Source organism: Elephantulus edwardii, unplaced genomic scaffold (assembly GCF_000299155.1).
Source record: "Elephantulus edwardii isolate Elephantulus edwardi_28Jun2011 unplaced genomic scaffold, EleEdw1.0 scaffold00197, whole genome shotgun sequence".
NCBI lineage: Eukaryota > Metazoa > Chordata > Mammalia > Macroscelidea > Macroscelididae > Elephantulus > Elephantulus edwardii.
In genome coordinates, this window is record NW_006399947.1 from 5,430,926 (window position 1) to 5,448,177 (window position 17,252).

The window sequence follows — 17,252 nt, forward strand, 5'->3', positions numbered from 1 at the left end:
TAACATTAGAATACTATGAAAAACTATACTCAAACAAATATGAAAATCTAGAGGAAATGGACAGTTCTTTTGATTTCTTGACTGCTTCTACCATGGATGTTGATTGACTGAAGTAAAAAGAAATTGTTGACAACGTAAACAAAATTGTTAGTGTAGTGGTAAGGCATTTGTTTCTTTGGGGTTTTGTTTGTTTGGTTGGTTGTTTTTTGTTAGGTTTTTGTTTTGTTTTGTTTTGTTTTTTCCCATTCTATTGAGATGTAACCCATACTACTAAAGTCTTTGATCTTCTGCGGCAAGAGCTTCAAGTTCTCCTCACTCTCAACAAGCAAGCAATGTTGTGTACTCTGCATAACATTGGTTATTGATGAGTCTTCTTCCAATTCTGACACCACATTTTTCCTGCTGTGGTCTGGCTTTTAAAATTATTTAGTTATTATACAGTTTAAATAGGTTTAGAGAAAGAGTCAAATGTTTATACACACATTTCTTGATTTTAAATCACGCAATGTTTTCTTGTTTTGTTCCAACAACTGCTTCTTGGCCTCTGTACAGTTTTCATACAAGCAAAAGTAAGCACTCTGAAAGAAAAAGAATGCTTACCATGGATGAGGTGGATTGATACAGTAACTGAGGCAATGGGAGTTGCTGTGTTGGAATTAGTGAGACTAGCTCAGGACAGGGACAGGTTCAGAGCTGCTATGCATAGGGTCATTATACATTGCCGGTGACTCAATGGCACATAAAAACAATAACATTATATGATGGTTTGGAAGCAAGAGTGGCATCCACTTCCTAAATAACATGCCTACCAAAACTCTATGAACTTTGATAAATGTCAATAGTTGTAGAGGGGCTTCAGGTCTTTTGTTCTTAGAGTAATTACGAGTTGTGCTCCACTCAAAGGCAATCAACAACAATAACAAATAGGTGTTAGAAGATTTTGTGAAACTTGCAGTAGTACATGAAGAAGCTGACGGTATAAGAACTGAATAGGAGATTGCAAAGTGTAGTACCAGAGTCAAGACAAAACATTATAATGTAATGTTTGAAAAGCTCTAGATGGAAAACTAAAAGAGAAGAACGTGTCTGGAATTCCTGAAAGTACTGAAGAGCAAACTCAAATCTCGAATTTTAATACTGAAGGATTTTATAGGTAAAATCTTGAATGAGGCAGGCAGCATCTAGAGAAGGGGGAGAAATGAAGAGTCATTGTATTAGAAAAGAAATTATTTGGTTTGAACCATTTTAGGAAGTAGCACATGACTAAGGACTAATGGTAATGAAAGAAGAAAGCAAAGCTTTTCTAAAGGTCTTAACAAAAAAATAAGAACCCAGTAATTGATGGATGTGAATATCCTAAAACACTTAATTGCACTCATGTGAAACATACTCTTTGTACTTCTATCAAGTCTTATTGGGAAGAGTGGTCAAGAAAATGAGTATAATAACTAATTTTTTAAATCTCATACATATTATCAATTTAATCCATCTCATACTTTCCTTTCATTATTCATTTCACTAACTTATAAATAATTAATGAAAGTATATTATCTAAAATTACACAATAGAAATAACATATCTAGGCTTTGAAACTAATTTTCTCTCAAAACGTAAGTGCTTTCATCTACAGGACATTGATTTTTATTGAACAAAAAAATTTGTACTTGAAAACAGTCTAGTTGTTCTTATTATTATCTGCTATCAAGTCAGAATATACTCAAGCCAGACTCTTTTGAGGATTTTCTGAGGTTTCAAATTACGTGGGAAGAGATGGCCCATTTTTCTTTCTTGGAGCAGCTGGTGGATTTTAAACTGCCTGCATTTGTGTATTTAGCACAAATCTTTATCCACAAAGGCATCAGAGATCCCCGAAATCAGCCTAGAGGAGAATAAAGTCAGCAACAATGTTCAGATAGGGAATTTTGTGGACTATTCATAGGCAAATGACCTAAGACTATTGTGCACATCAGAGCTAAATTATGGAGAATCTTGACTACAGGGCCAAGAATTTCCTTGATGCCTTAGTGCTAAGGAATTGTACTTTGTAATGCAACTGTACACAGTTCAAATCCATAAACTGCTCTGCAGGAAAAAGACAGACAATCTCCTCCTATGCAGTTTACTGCCTATTAAAAAAACCCACTGGAAGGTCAGCTATAGGTTGGGAATATATACATCTATATGCATCTATATAGAGAGGGAATATATACATCTTTCTTGTATTTTTTTGCTTTCAGCCAAGATCCATCTGACATCCGCGAGATATCTCTCATTGCACATCCTTCCCAGAAACTGATTTTCATTTCCTAAAGACCCCGTTGTAAATATACTGTAACCAGTTTTGAATAATCTTCAGCAATGTTACTAGACATGATACTAAAGGCATTGTTTAATAATGTCAGCATTTTGTTGGATCATCTTTCTTTGAAATAGATACAACATACTCATTTTCATTATCTGATGTAGATAATGTTAATTAGTCAGATATTGTTTAACATGACCTCATATGTGCTTAGTAAAATGACTATAACCAAAATCTAGGGAAAAGTGAAGTTAGGGTGTAACTGGAGGCCAAGAAGACAGTCAGAAACAAAATAAAGGTGGTTATCATGGTAAGACAAAATACACTGAGTGAGTCTGTACAGTTGAAATTTAAATCCTGATTTTTAACTTACTCCTCTTCTCACTTTCCCAAACACCAGTGAAAAGCCAGTTTTAGCCTGGGTCAATAGATAAATGGCAGAGTCATTAATTAGGATCACAGGTGGAAAAGCACCATTGCTCTGTGTTGTCTGTTTTTTACGGGAGAACTCAGCTAATGTGAGTTTTGAACACAGCTGGTTAGTGTTGTCAGTGAAAAATCAGTGTCTGTGGAAGAAGGTTTTCAGTAAAAAAGGAAAAGATGTCCTTGACAAACAGAACTCAAGAGATAACTATTTCTGATTGAACTAGTTAATGAGTTAGGGAAAAAAAAAAAAGACCCACCCAACAATACAAACAAAATCCTAGAGAATTAAAGATAAAGGAAGAGTGTGATTCAAGAGTGTGTTATCAAGGAAGTGGGACAGTCAGTAATGACCACTCCTTTATAGTGGAAATAAAATAAGGTAAGTGGGCAATCTGAAGACAAGAAACATTTTTAGTTTTAAGGGTTCCGGAGAATTGTTTACAACATTTTTCATATTCAACATTTAGTCACGAGTGTTTTAGCATTTTTGTTGCAGAAATATCTATATTTTTATTTATATGGATTATAAAGATACATAAAATATGCATGTGTGCATATATACACATACATATATAGATATATACATACATGCTCATACCTACAACTCCAAAGCCTTGGTGCTGATTTTGAAAATTTCTGAGGTAGATTCTTTTCAAGGTCAAATTTCTCAACTGTACTGTCTGTTTCTCCCTCTAGGAGAATATGTTGTGATGACTACTCACTTCCACTTGAAGAGAAAGATTGGCTATTTTGTTATTCAAACATACTTGCCTTGCATAATGACAGTTATTCTCTCTCAAGTTTCCTTTTGGCTCAACAGAGAATCTGTACCAGCCAGAACTGTTTTTGGTAAGTGCAAATCAACATGGGCCTGGAAGTTGTATCTCTGACATTGCAAATACAATGAATGGGTAATTTCATATCTAAATATGAAGCTCCAATCACCTAGTCACAAGAAGTTGTGCTTCAATCCCAAAGGCATGCAGTTCAGTTCCACCAGCTGCTTCAGACAAAAAGAAAACAGTCTCCTTCGGTGTGATTAACTGTCTCTGAAAACTTGCCTGAGGGTCAGCTATGCATCAGTTCCAACTTAGCTGTGATTCAGTACAAAACAACAATGAAATATGAAGGTTCATAGAGTTAGTATATTTTTACAGTGTGACTTTTATAAAAAGTAAGTCACATGTTTTCTTTAAATAGCGAACAATTTTATTGTATGCAAGTTAGTTGGGTTCATGATCATTTGCTTTAGCTATTTTAGTAGATAGACAGAATGAGACTGCACAAAATGCTTAGAGTAGGTTAAGAGACACAGGGAAAGCCTAATAATCAATGTATATCCTCTGGAGACCTACTGGTAAGAAGCTGTCAGTCACATACCCAAAGGTACATAGCTCAAACCTGCTGCTCCATGGGAGAAATGAAAGATGGGCAATCTCTTCCCCTGAGATAAACCGGTTCTGAAAACCCACTGGAGGGTCAGCTATGAATTGCTTCTGATTCGATAGCACACAAAAACAAAAACTTAGAAAACATATTCATGTGTCAGTGTACTCTTTTAGAAACTATCAAAATAACTACATCATGTGTTTAAAATAATTTTTTTAACAAGTCTAGGTTTTCCTAATTAAGGTGAACTGGATAATCACTATTATGTCAAATCTAATAACCCATCACATTACCAAATGTATGGGCTCTTAATAATTTACCCTATAAAGCGGCTCTGCTCTGTACACATGCAACAGTGCTAAAAACTGTACATTTTCCCCCTACGAAAGTGTTCTAAACGTTTTAAGTTATTCAAATTAAGGTAACATAATGGAAAATTATACACATAGTAAACAATCCTTTGGAAATTGGAAGACTTATATAACATTATTTTAAAAGTCATCATATATAAAAATATTTCCTGCTGCATCTTCATAGGCTAGCTTCACTGTACTTCTCAGACTTTCAGACTGAGAGAGAAAAAAATAAGGATTCCACTGTAGTACCTAATTGATGGATTCATTCAGTTAATTTTTATTGAAAGTGCACCATGAGCTACTATAAATACTTCCTTCATGAAGCTTATCTTTTTGAGCTCAAAAATTTAATAATAAAAATCATAGATAATAATAGGTACTTATATAACAGAAACTGCTTTATGCAATTAACCTGTATTAACTTATTTCATTCTAAAAATGTATTATTACCTCTTTTCTATTTTATTAATGCAAAATCTAGAAAAAAAACAAATTAAGGAGCATTCCTAAGGTCAGAAGCTATTAGGTAAAAGGAATTAAGAATAATACTGAAATGCTTAGCTTGGGCCTCCAGGCCCTTAACAGCTGTTATACCACCATTCCTTGCTTGTTTTCCAACTTGTTATACTCACAGGGTTTGTTACGTTTAAGTGAAATTTGCATAGTAAAAGATACACTGTTTTCAACAACTTTTGCCTGTGCAAATCATTGGCATTCATTGTATGCTTCAAGTTGAACAACTATTTTTCAGATTTTCTATTACAGTATAATATAACTGTTCCCTAAATTTCTCATCTAAACTTTGGTTTGATGTTGTCAGTTTGATTCCTCACAGATAATTATTTAAAATTGCAAACTACGCTAGGTAGAAATAATTTACTATTTAAATGACAACTATATTTTGCTGCAAAGGCTTCAAAGACTGAATAGTTTGGTTTAAAGTTTAATACTACTAGTTTAGTTAAGGAAAATCATTTTAGGAACTCATCCAACCTTATTCACTCCACAAATTCTGAAGCTTATGCAGAATTTAAATTCTGCTCGACAGCTCTCCCCTATTTTGACAAAGATCTTCCTTTGGTCAAAAATGTAGCCTACTGCAATCATATGACATTGAATGGAGTTGTTATGGGCAACATTTTTCATTTAGAAATAATTTTTTTAAGTAATTATTTATTTATTTACTTATTTGTAAAATGTGACATTATCAAGGTTCATTATATAGATATGAATAAGGTATCTGCTTCGTTTAAGACTGTGCTACTTAATACAACCTTAGAGGTTTATTATGAGGTGCATATACTATCTTATCCACCTTCAAATATACGAAATATATGTAAAATCAGTTGTAGTTCAGGGGGGATAATATGTCCTATAAGACTGCACAAGTGTCAGGGAAACTGTACTCTGAATTTACGAAAGGATTTCTGAGCTTGAAATCACCAGCAGTAATCTAAAGACGCTTTCAACTGCAGTTCGAAAAAGCATTTTATTTCAAAATCTTTTTATCTCTTATTACCATTTGTCAGTATTAAAAAGTGTTATTATATTTGAAGATTTAACTCTGCTCAACATACTCAGATAGATATGCAAGATGTATTCACACACACACACACATACACACACACATTTTTATTGTCTAGAAATGTATTTACTAATGGATTTTTTGGCTATAGTGTAAGTCAAGAAAAATATTGAGTGAGATATTTTTAATGTTTTAACTTGCCTTTCACTGTAACTCCTTTTTTTCAAATTCTTGAAATCATTTCATAAATTTTATAAGTTAAAAATATATTCCTCTTAGCTTTGTCATCAACTTTACATCTCAGCGAACTCATTCCCTTTTGATGTACATAAGTATATTTCTCTAAGAAATTTAGCAATGGCAACTTTTCAGTGTATCAAGATAATATGTTTCATAACTTTTTCACTGATGAAATTACAAATAAAATTGTCTTAAATATTTACTCTTTTAATGTTCATTTAGTTTATGTTTCTATATTTTTTCCATCGGATCTCCGCACATTTCTCTGAATGTGTGAGATGATTAATGGGGGATAACAGGAATTTAAATAATTACAAGAAGGAAATAATAAGGCAAAATTTTAGCTGTTCTTTTCAATAGTACATTAAAAGATATCCAGACTGCATGAAAGCTGAAGTCTATATAAAGTCTTAAAACATAATCTGGGCATGTCTTTCCCAGAGGTATGGTGGCAGTATGCTCATGTAATGCAGTGCCAAACAGATTGAGTTCTAAGTATGTTCACTTTTGCCAGGGAGTTTGTGGGTGATGCAAATGGTACATGAATGCAGCTGCCAACCAAAACCTTGGCAGTTCAAAGCACACTCAGAAGAAAAAATGTGGTAATCTGCTTTAAAAAAATAATCATTGAAAACATGAGAGAGCTCAGTTTCATTTTTACAAAATGAAAGTTACGTGTGGAAACACATAAAACAACTGGCTAAAAATTATGACCTTGAACAAAAATTTTGAGCTTCAAAGAAAAAAATGAAAAATGCAAACTGAGCATTGCCATCAGGTCTATGTCAACTCATAGCAATGCTCCATGGAGTTTTAAAGGTAGTAAATAGTTTTAACAGATTTCCCATCTTAGCTACTGTGGAGTGCCTGGTGGATATAAATCACTTCCTTCACTGTTAACAGCCTGATAGTTAGCCACCAGGACTCAAATTCAGCTCATTCAGGTTCCAGTAAATTGAAAGTAAATAGTGATGCCAAAATAAAATATATAATTGTCATATTAGGGATTGGAACATAGTACTTGCTCAATAAATATTTCTTCCTTTTACTATTAGATGACCAGAGGTGCTATATAACACACAAACAAGAACACACACTCATACTTCTTTACGGCATATTATCTTTGGTGGTGCAGCTGTTAATGCAAAGTCTGTAAGGAGTTGTACTGTTAATATAAAGACTGATTTTCTCTGGCTGGCTGAATCCACCAGCCAATCCATGAGAGAGAGATAGACAACATCTTCTAGGGTAATTTACAACAGAAGAAAATTAAGTCTAAATTTAAAGATAACTTTGAGTTAATGGAATCATTGTGGTGTATTGGATTAAGCATTAGAATGCAAAATAAAATGTCAATTGACCTTTAAGATTGAGACCTTGGAAATTATTTGATTTTACTAGAGCCCTGTAGCTATTAAGTGGTGTATTGCGAATAGTCAATGGACAGTTCATGATTTTTTTTCATACTGTACAGCTAGATCCACTCACAACAATTGCTATAAATTGCTATTTTTATACATTTAAAATCAAATCTTATGACATTGTACTTTTAACATACTACACTGTATCATGCTTTTGTAGGTCTGTAATAGCATTTGATTAATAAAATAATTAACGGGTATCATCACTTGCATACCAACTTATGTAATTATTTAATTACACTGAACAAGACGAACTAGCTTGAATACTACTTCGAAATGGGTAACATTAATTCCTTAAAATAGACTTGCAGAATAGGGGAAATTGAAGCAACATTTACAGAAAAAAAGATATCACGGGATTTTTTAAAAGTATATATTATTTTAAATTTTGTACTGTGGCATTTATACAAAAGACATTCGAATCCCTCAAACTTGTATTTTAATTCTGTATCTTCTACTCCTGAGCAAGTTATATAAAAAGAGTTTCACAGTTGTTTCAATCATTTCTTCAAAAGGATAGCTATTTTAGAATCATGAAAAAAATATATAAGAGAGTTAATAACATTAAGAATAACTATACTGTATGGAAAACCATAAGCTACATTGGAGTTAAGACATACCCATCCAAATCCAAAATGAAACCATTTAAAACCACCTTTTCTCTAGGCGGCAGTGATAGATTGATTATGATGATGCTGTTTAGCCTGAAAATGACATAATCATTAATTTCTTTTTTTACAGGAGTAACAACTGTGCTTACCATGACAACTTTGAGTATCAGTGCCAGAAACTCCCTTCCTAAGGTGGCTTATGCCACAGCTATGGATTGGTTTATTGCAGTGTGCTATGCCTTTGTGTTCTCTGCTTTGATAGAGTTCGCCACAGTAAACTACTTCACCAAGAGAGGTTATGCTTGGGATGGCAAAAGTGTGGTTCCAGAAAAGGTAAATATTTCATATCTCCTTTGATATAGTATTATTATATTTTCTGAACCTGAAAGGATTGGATATTTAAGTCTACTCTATTAGATGAGGTATATGGAGAGAAAAAGAAAAAGATTCACTTTGCATTATATTAAAAATGATTATGAGCTTCACTTGTTTTGTCTTGTTTTGTTTTGTTTTGGGAGTAGGTATTCACAGTAGGGAAGAGGCAAAAGTAATACACTGTGCAAGCATTTCTTGTCAAAGATATTTTCCTTTCATCTCCAATAATCTGAGAACAGTTTTAAACTTGACCTTGGAAGGAAATGAACTTACATACCATACTAAATGTGTAACTTGAAAATCACAATTTTTGGTTGTTCTTTAAACTTAATTATTTAAATCATGAATGTTATTATACCTTGCCAATTAAAATAAGTTTCTAAAATGTAGTACATTATTTTTTTATTTCCAGTGACATCAAGGACAGGCCAGAAATACTTGACATTTTCCTACATAGAGACCTGCTTTAAGAATAAAAACATGCAAAAATAAAAAGAAAATTCTTCTTTGTGTAAAATAATTAAGTCCAGAATATGACTTGTCTCCTGTATTAGAACCTATTTCACAGTATGGATTTTTAGTCACAGTTGGGAAGACATTTCTATTTCTGGAGTTCAAAGAAAAAAAAACCATGTAAGATGAAAGTGAACCTTGATATTTTGGAAGAAGGTATAAAATTGCAGACAAATTTTAAGGCTTCTTAATAATCTAAGAGCTTTTTCTAAATAAGCCAGGGGAACCCAACCACAATAAAATCATTTTCTCCCCAGTTTTATTCCACAGACTGGTACTAGCTGCTTAAGATATTCACTGAAAATACAAGTGTGTGATTAATAAATTTGAATTATGTTTCATACTGTTTCTAAGAGTCACAATATTTAAAATGTCTGAGAGTTTCAGTACTAAAGAAATCCATTTAGTAATGTTTATGCACAGCTACTCAAACTTATTAGATAAGAGAATATATGTGTAAATAACATCTACTACAGTGAATCAAATCTGAAACATTACCTATTGTAAGATGTATATTTTATGTACAGCAAAGGAATAAAATATGAAGTAAATGCTCTCGTTAGGGGTATCCTTTAGACATGGAGGAATTGTTTGAATAGTCAATGGTCTGTGTCCAGTTAAAAGCAAAGAAAGTTCTGTGTAGACTGCATGTTCACAGCCCATCAGTTATAAATTAGTAACACCCTTCTAAATTCACTTGACCTTGTTTGCCCACTGTAAAAATAAGAGTTTACAACCCAAGAACTTTGACTTGGGTTCAGTGGAGAGCAGAAAAAAAAGAAACAGAATAAATTTATCAAATGGAGAGAGAGAAAAAAATATGTAGAGAAAGTCTATTTATTGTAAAATATTTCCCTTGATCTTTGATGACCTTGATTTGTCCTAAAGCAGAACAAATAGCTAAAAAAGATAGAGATGGTCCTATGACACTCTCAATTGTAAAATACAGTCTAGTTTCACAGATAGGGAAAATTTTAATCTTGTGCATCCTATTGTTGTTGTTGCTGTTCAGTGCCTTTGAATCAAGTGCAATCCATAGTGACCCTATGAACAAAACATCTGAACCCTATCTTCTGCTGTGCCATTCTCGCATTTCCTGATAGATTAGAGACTGTAAGGCAGTCACTGTGTTGAGGGTCTTCCTCTCCGCTATGTTTCCAAGTATTATGTCTCTTTCCAAAGAATGACAGAAGAAGAATTTTACTTTGATCCATAGTATTCTAGAAGAGTATTGAACATCTATAGATGGTCAAAAGAACAAACCCTCTTGGAGAAGGTGTAGTCAGAGTGCTTTTCGGAGATAAAGATGATGAGGCTTCACCTCACATACTTCAGGCATATTGCTAGGAGTGGCTATTCCTTGGAGAGGGACATGGCATTAATGATGGGCATCCTAGAATCATTCAAATACTAAAATTCCTTATATGTTGTGGACAAAAGTGATAATTTTTGGGAAAACTGCTAACATTTCTATTTTAGCAGTTTTTACATATTGCAAAAGACTTTATGGTGCTTCTAGATAATAGATAGGCTCAGTAGATGGTGACATGAATTGAAATTTGTCTGTAAAGCGTGACTATTTTGATTCCTTGAAGGGACCACCATTTAGAGCATGCTTATCTCTGATCCTTCATTATTCTTTCATGTCCTCAATTGCAAATATAGCATTTTAATTTCTACCAATTAATCCATAATCCATGATCTTATAGATCACTTTTGGTATAGTGACATCATTGGTGATATCTATATTCATATTCATATTAATATCCATACCTATACATATGTTTATTTATAATTAAACATTCATACACAGCACAGTCATCCATTGGTATTTACTCTTTCCAGAATTTATAATTTATACAAAATCATTGGATACTGATATTTATTTTTATGTCATTTATATATAAGCAAATGTATACACAGATATATATACACATACACACTACAAGTACTACTCCATTTACATATATAAGGCATAATATTTCCATATAAATCATGCATATTCTTTTATGTAAGTACTTAACAAATTCTGTGTGTTTCCACAATTGAAGGTTTGTGCAAACCCCAAGTTAAGCATATCTATTAGTACTTCCCCCCCAGTCTTATGTGATAATTTTATTTCCCTGTGTCACACTGTGGTAAATCACACAGTATTTATTGTTTCATAATACTATGTTGCACAGTTAATAGACTATAATATAGTGCAAATGTAAGTTTATTATGCACCAAGATCCAACAAAAAGATACATGACTCACTTTATTCCTATATTTGCTCTAGTGTAGTGGTCAGGAATGAAATCTGTAACATCTCCTAGGTATGCCTGTGTATTTTAAGTTATTTCTAATTATTTGTAATACTTAACACTCTGTAAAATGAACTTCAATAGCATAGTTTATAGAGAATTGTGCTGATAACTCCTCTCTGGGCAGTTCAAATGCACCAGAGCTTTGGGGGAGAAAGATGAGCAGTCATGCTATTTATGTTCTCATAAGCCTAAATGGAGAGTCATTTATGACTTGCTTCTGATTCTCAGGAAATAAGAGAGGAGAATACATTGTAAGTGCTTTTTCTTTTGTCATTTCTCTCATCATTTGAGGAATATATTTTAACGACTTAATTTCTTTTTTACAATTGTTTTTTTTTTCTTTTCCGTTGGTTGAATCTATGGATGTACAACCCACAAATGTGGAGTACTGCCTGTGTATGTATGTTTTATATCTGCACCAATATCTACAATATTTATTATCTGAAACCCTCAACAAAATGGACAGATGGCAATTGTCTTGGCAGTTTATTGCTGGATAGCAAAACTCTTCAAATTTAGTGATATAATCAATGACAATTGGTTGCTTTGAGTCTCTATTTTGGGCTGAGAATAACAAACTTCTCTGTTAGTCAGCGTGGCTTCCCTTGAATGTCTTGATTGGAGCATCGAAGTTGTTCAGCTATGAGCAGCTTCCTGGGCCTCTCATTGCCCATTTTCTGTAGTCATTCAGTATAGTCTGCTTTGGTCTGTTTGTTTGTTTGTTTGTTAACACATCAAGTTTCAGAACGATGAAAATTAAAATTAAACAGATTCTTAAGATGAAGATCAAACAGTATGACTGCAAAAACTTAAGTCAAATCTGGATTCAAAATATGGGCTGAATAGGCTCTACCTCTAGATAAGAAAAGCTAGAAGATAAGGCATCTGAAGTCTCACTTTCCCCAAAAATTATTACTTAGATTTAAGAAAAAAGGATAAAAGTTGATTCCATATAACGAGTTGCATTGTTTGGCAATTTATAATCATGTTTCCCACATTTTACTAAACCATTCTCTTTACTCTTTCTGTCTGCAGCCAAAGAAAGTGAAGGATCCTCTAATCAAGAAAAATAATACTTATGCTCCAACTGCAACCAGTTACACCCCTAATTTGGCTCGGGGTGACCCCGGCTTGGCCACCATTGCTAAAAGTGCAACTATAGAACCCAAAGAGGTCAAGCCTGAAACAAAACCACCAGAACCCAAGAAAACCTTTAACAGTGTCAGTAAAATTGATCGATTGTCAAGAATAGCCTTTCCACTGCTATTTGGAATCTTTAACTTAGTCTACTGGGCAACATATTTAAATAGAGAGCCTCAGCTTAAAGCCCCCACTCCACATCAATAGGTCCTTTTAGTCACATTCTATTGTTCAATCCTCTGCACTGGGAATTGCTTTCTATTCTGAATGCAGCAATTCCCATCTGCTTTATTTCCTCTGTCTTAAAGAACTTGAAGGTTTCCTTATTTCCGTAATTCATACAAGAACAAGAAACCCCTGTCTAGCAGTCCAGAGTACAGTAGAATACAACACTGAGAGACAGGATTCTGAAAGAGGGAGTAGGAATGTGAAATCTCATCAGGAGACAATACACAGAGAGAGGAAAGGAGAGAGAAGAAAATGGAAAGATTAGGAAAAGTAGAAGAAAAATACAATTTACTATAATCCCTAGATCATTTGTAGATATATATTTCCAAGTATTCTTTAGAAAAAGATACTGTATATGTCAAAAATATTTTTATGTGATGGTTTTAAAAGAATAAATTATAAATGTTTAATGAAGAAAAGAGAAAAAATGTATTTCTTGCACAAAATATAGTGTGCAAACATCTTTTTCTTTAAAATGTACAGCTTTAATATTTATTTCCAAAGCAAAAAAAAATCCATTTTTCTTTCCAATTAATAGTATCTAATGTTATTATTTTGTTGTTAAAGGCTATTTTAAAATTCATGTTAATCTATATGCAATGGTGCAGTCCATTACTGTAGCACACACATAATTCAGTGGACAGAAATGCTTTAAATATGTCTATTCATTCTCATCTGAGCTTTTACCAATAGATTTAATAAGAAATCTTTTGTCACTAGACCTGATTGGGGGAATCACATACACTCAGTAGAAACTAACTACAATGATTTTTTAAAAGAAATTTAAGATTCCCTTTTCCACTCAATTTCTAGATAGCACATGGGTCCAATAATCACTTAATTCTTATTATGAAGATGTTCTCAGAGGGGCAAAAATATTTTGCAAGCTCTAGAGTTGTTGAATGTATTCTTTTCTATGACAGTACATTAAAAGCTTTAGAATAAAATTTATGACTAGTAAACAAAAATAGAATCTATAAATTATATATGTAAATATGCAGCATGGGATTGTACATTTTTTTACTTTATTTTTAAAGTTATGTTATTAAAGTATTGTGTAGGATTCACCGCTCCTAGCTGTTAGGGTGTTGTTAAATGCTGTGGAGATCAATTTAGAGCCTGCATTTAAGAACAGAACAGCTCTTAGGTATCAGATGGAACTTAAAACCCATGAGCATAAATCCACTTATGTAGAGAAAACTTCTAATTTCTAACTGGTGTCCAGTGTACAGTAGTAGATCAATAGCTCTCTGCTCTAATCATACAGCATTTCTCTATTGTAACATAGAAAACGAGAAAGCCTTAGTTGGAGCTACAAAATCAACTGTATGTATATTACTGCTCTACTTGCTGATACGGTTTCATTAAGTGTTGTAACATATGTAAGCATTAAATATAAAAACAGATGAAAGGATGTACAGAAAATAGCCTTTGAGTACTATTACTACATTTTATTTATACTGTAGCAATATATTTGTAGGTATACTAAGTAAGGGCTTTAAATACAAAGGTTGATAATACACCCTATGGAAAACTATGTCCCTTTCATTCCTGTCCAGATGTTTTAGAGATAAATATTTATGCAGAAAGTATTTTTGAAGTCTCCTTTTATCTGACAGAGTTTCACAGATATTTAAATTTAGCATCCAGAATCCACAAGTTACAGTCTAAACATGTTTAGAATATTACGACATAAACCTTGTAATATAATTGCCAAATAAGACAGGATCCAAATCTAGGTTTTGAGTGAGGGTTTTGTGTTTTTGTTGTTGTTTTTTTTTGTTTATATTTTTTTTCCAAAAAGCTGCTATCCAAAAATGGACGAGAAAATCCCATTTGTGTTTCACTAATCAAAAATCTGGTTTTCTTTTTAAATGTGTTTTCTTGTTTGATTTGGTTCTACCTAAACCTGATGAGGTAGGTCAATAAAGTCTCAACCAAGGATATTTTATCCTCTGGTACTATGTGTAGATATTATGTATAGAAAAATAAAATAAAATATGGCTCTAATTTTTGTGTTGCTGTTTATCTTGTTATTTTTCGACGTTACTGTGTTTATGGAACGCTTTTTTTTAAGTCTTTCAACTCCTCATAGCTAACTTTGGGTCTGTATTTTGCACATTAGATGTGAATATTTCTTCTTAGTCTGCTTTCTGCTATGCAAAGACTGCATTCCTATCATCTTTCAGTTTGTTAGTATATGTGGATAGTATTATATTGTATAAATTGATTGCACAGTTTATCAAAGACTGATTGATTATTCTATGTAGCTTTTCTACAGTGCTTTGCTAAACCATGTAATACTAGTTACGTCTTCCTTGAAAATAAAGGTACTCTTATAGAGGACAGTTCCTGTGTAAGGAAATTTTTTTTAAAAGATGACACTGAATGTTTATTGCACTTTAGTGCAGTGAAGTGGCAATAAAACCTAACATGAATGGAGGTTGTTTATGGCAGATGCATGTATTGCTATACAAAGTTTAGCAAAAGCTCTTAATTTTATGTCATACTGTATTCTATTACAATAATAAAGCTAACATTATTCAATAACAAAATGACATGTTTGACTTTCTTTTCATCTACCACCAGGGCTCTTTATTGGCCCGTTTTAAAACATTTTTTGATTAGGAGAATCTAAAGGTAAAGTGCTAGAGAGAATGTAGACCACTAAGGATATGTCTGAAGATGTATCAATTGCATGGGGTCAAATTATGATGAGACTGAGAAATATTGGATAAATTATGTATACTGCACTGAAACAGATGAGGGAGAGAACAGTTTAAAAGTGATATATCACTGGGTATTATGGTAATGACATGAGTCCAGAATAAAGGTTGCATAGTGTATTCTGGGGCAATGGGGGGCACAGATTGTATACCAATGAAAGAATTTTACTTTTCAAAGAGAAGAGCTAACTTGGGGGTAGGGGTGGGCAGGAAGAAGAAGGCAACAATGAATCAATGGAAATCAAAAATCTCTGTAAATGTTCATTAAAACTAATAAAAAAAGAAAAATTTTTAAGCACACAAGATATAATAATGTTGCATTATACAGATGACACAACCTGGTTGCTGAAACTGAGAAGGACCTGAAGCACTTGCTGCAGAAGGTCAAGGACTGCAACCCTCAATATGGAATAAGGCTCTATCAAGAAGAAAAAGAATCTCAGTTGGCAAATTGGCAGCATCAGGATGGATGGTGAAGAGAATGAGACAGTCAATAACTTTAGTTTGCTTGGCTCTACAGTCAACACTCTTAGCACCAACAGCTAGGAAATTAAAAGACGTATTGGGATGGGAAAGTCTGCTCTTAGGGACCTCTCCAAAGTACTAAAGAGCAATGGTGTAAATCTGGAGACTAAAGTGTGCCTGATACAGACCATGGCCTTTGGAATAACTTGCAATGTGTCAGAAATTGGCCAATGACTAGGGAGGATAGAAGGATAATTGATGTCTTTGAGCTGTGGTGTTGGAGAAAAGTATTGAATAGACCATGGACAGCTACTAAAATGAGTGGATTCATCCTAGAGAGGGATAAGCCAGGCTGGTCCTTGGAGTCAAGGATTCTGAAGCTTCATCTGATATACTTTGGGCATGTTGCAAAGAGGAACCAGTCCTTGGAGAGGGGCGTCATGCTTGGAGGACAGTGAAAGAGAGGAAGACCCTATATGAGGTGGATTGATTTGATTCAGTGATGGGAGTAATGTGGGTAGGTGTGTTGGAGACAGTCAGTAGAGCAGAGTTTAGGGCTGTTATGCATAAGGTCAGTATGAATGGCAGGTGACTGGATGGCACATAACAACAACAATAATAGAACTTACATTCAAAGTATATATAACATTAGAACAAAATCAGAATCAAGTTGCTGAAACAATAGTAAAGCATTTTTACTTTTGAGTCAGATATGTGATATATTACTCCGGAGATGAAAAGTGAGAAAAAATGGGGTTGCTTTCACAGTTAAAAAAGTAATTTCTAGATCTGACGATCTGACTTGATGTACAATATTGTGAGTGACAGGATAATATCCATACACACACAAGGAAGACCAGTGAATACCATTATCATTCATATATATGCACCAACAACCAGAGCCAAGGAAAAAGAAAAAGAAGATTTCTACCAACTTTACAGTCGGGAATCGATCAAACATGCAATCAAGATGCAATGATAATAATGACTGACTGGAATGCAAAAGTTGGGAACGCAGAAGGAGATTCAGTAGTTAGAAAACATGGACTCAGTGACAGAAATGGAGCTAGAGAGAGAATGATTGAATTTTGAATAATTAATTACTTATTCATTGCAAATACTTTTTTAAAGAGACATAAATGCAGATTATATACATGGATTTCACCTGATGGTATGCACAGGCATCAGATTTATTGCATCTGTGCCAAGAACCACTGGAGAAGCTCAAT

At 33.4% G+C, this 17,252-nt stretch overlaps 1 protein-coding gene across 1 annotated transcript in view; it reads left to right on the forward strand.

Moving 5' to 3' along the window:
• Positions 1–13,052, forward strand: part of GABRA1 (gamma-aminobutyric acid (GABA) A receptor, alpha 1) — a 78,779-nt gene extending 65,727 nt beyond the window's left edge. Inside the window, exons 8-10 of the mRNA XM_006897046.1 lie at positions 3,425–3,577; positions 8,401–8,603; positions 12,500–13,052. Coding sequence (XP_006897108.1) covers positions 3,425–3,577; positions 8,401–8,603; positions 12,500–12,811 — 668 coding nt within the window. The 3' untranslated portion in view covers positions 12,812–13,052. The remainder of the gene's footprint in view (positions 1–3,424; positions 3,578–8,400; positions 8,604–12,499) is intronic.
• The last annotated feature ends 4,200 nt before the right edge of the window (positions 13,053–17,252 follow it).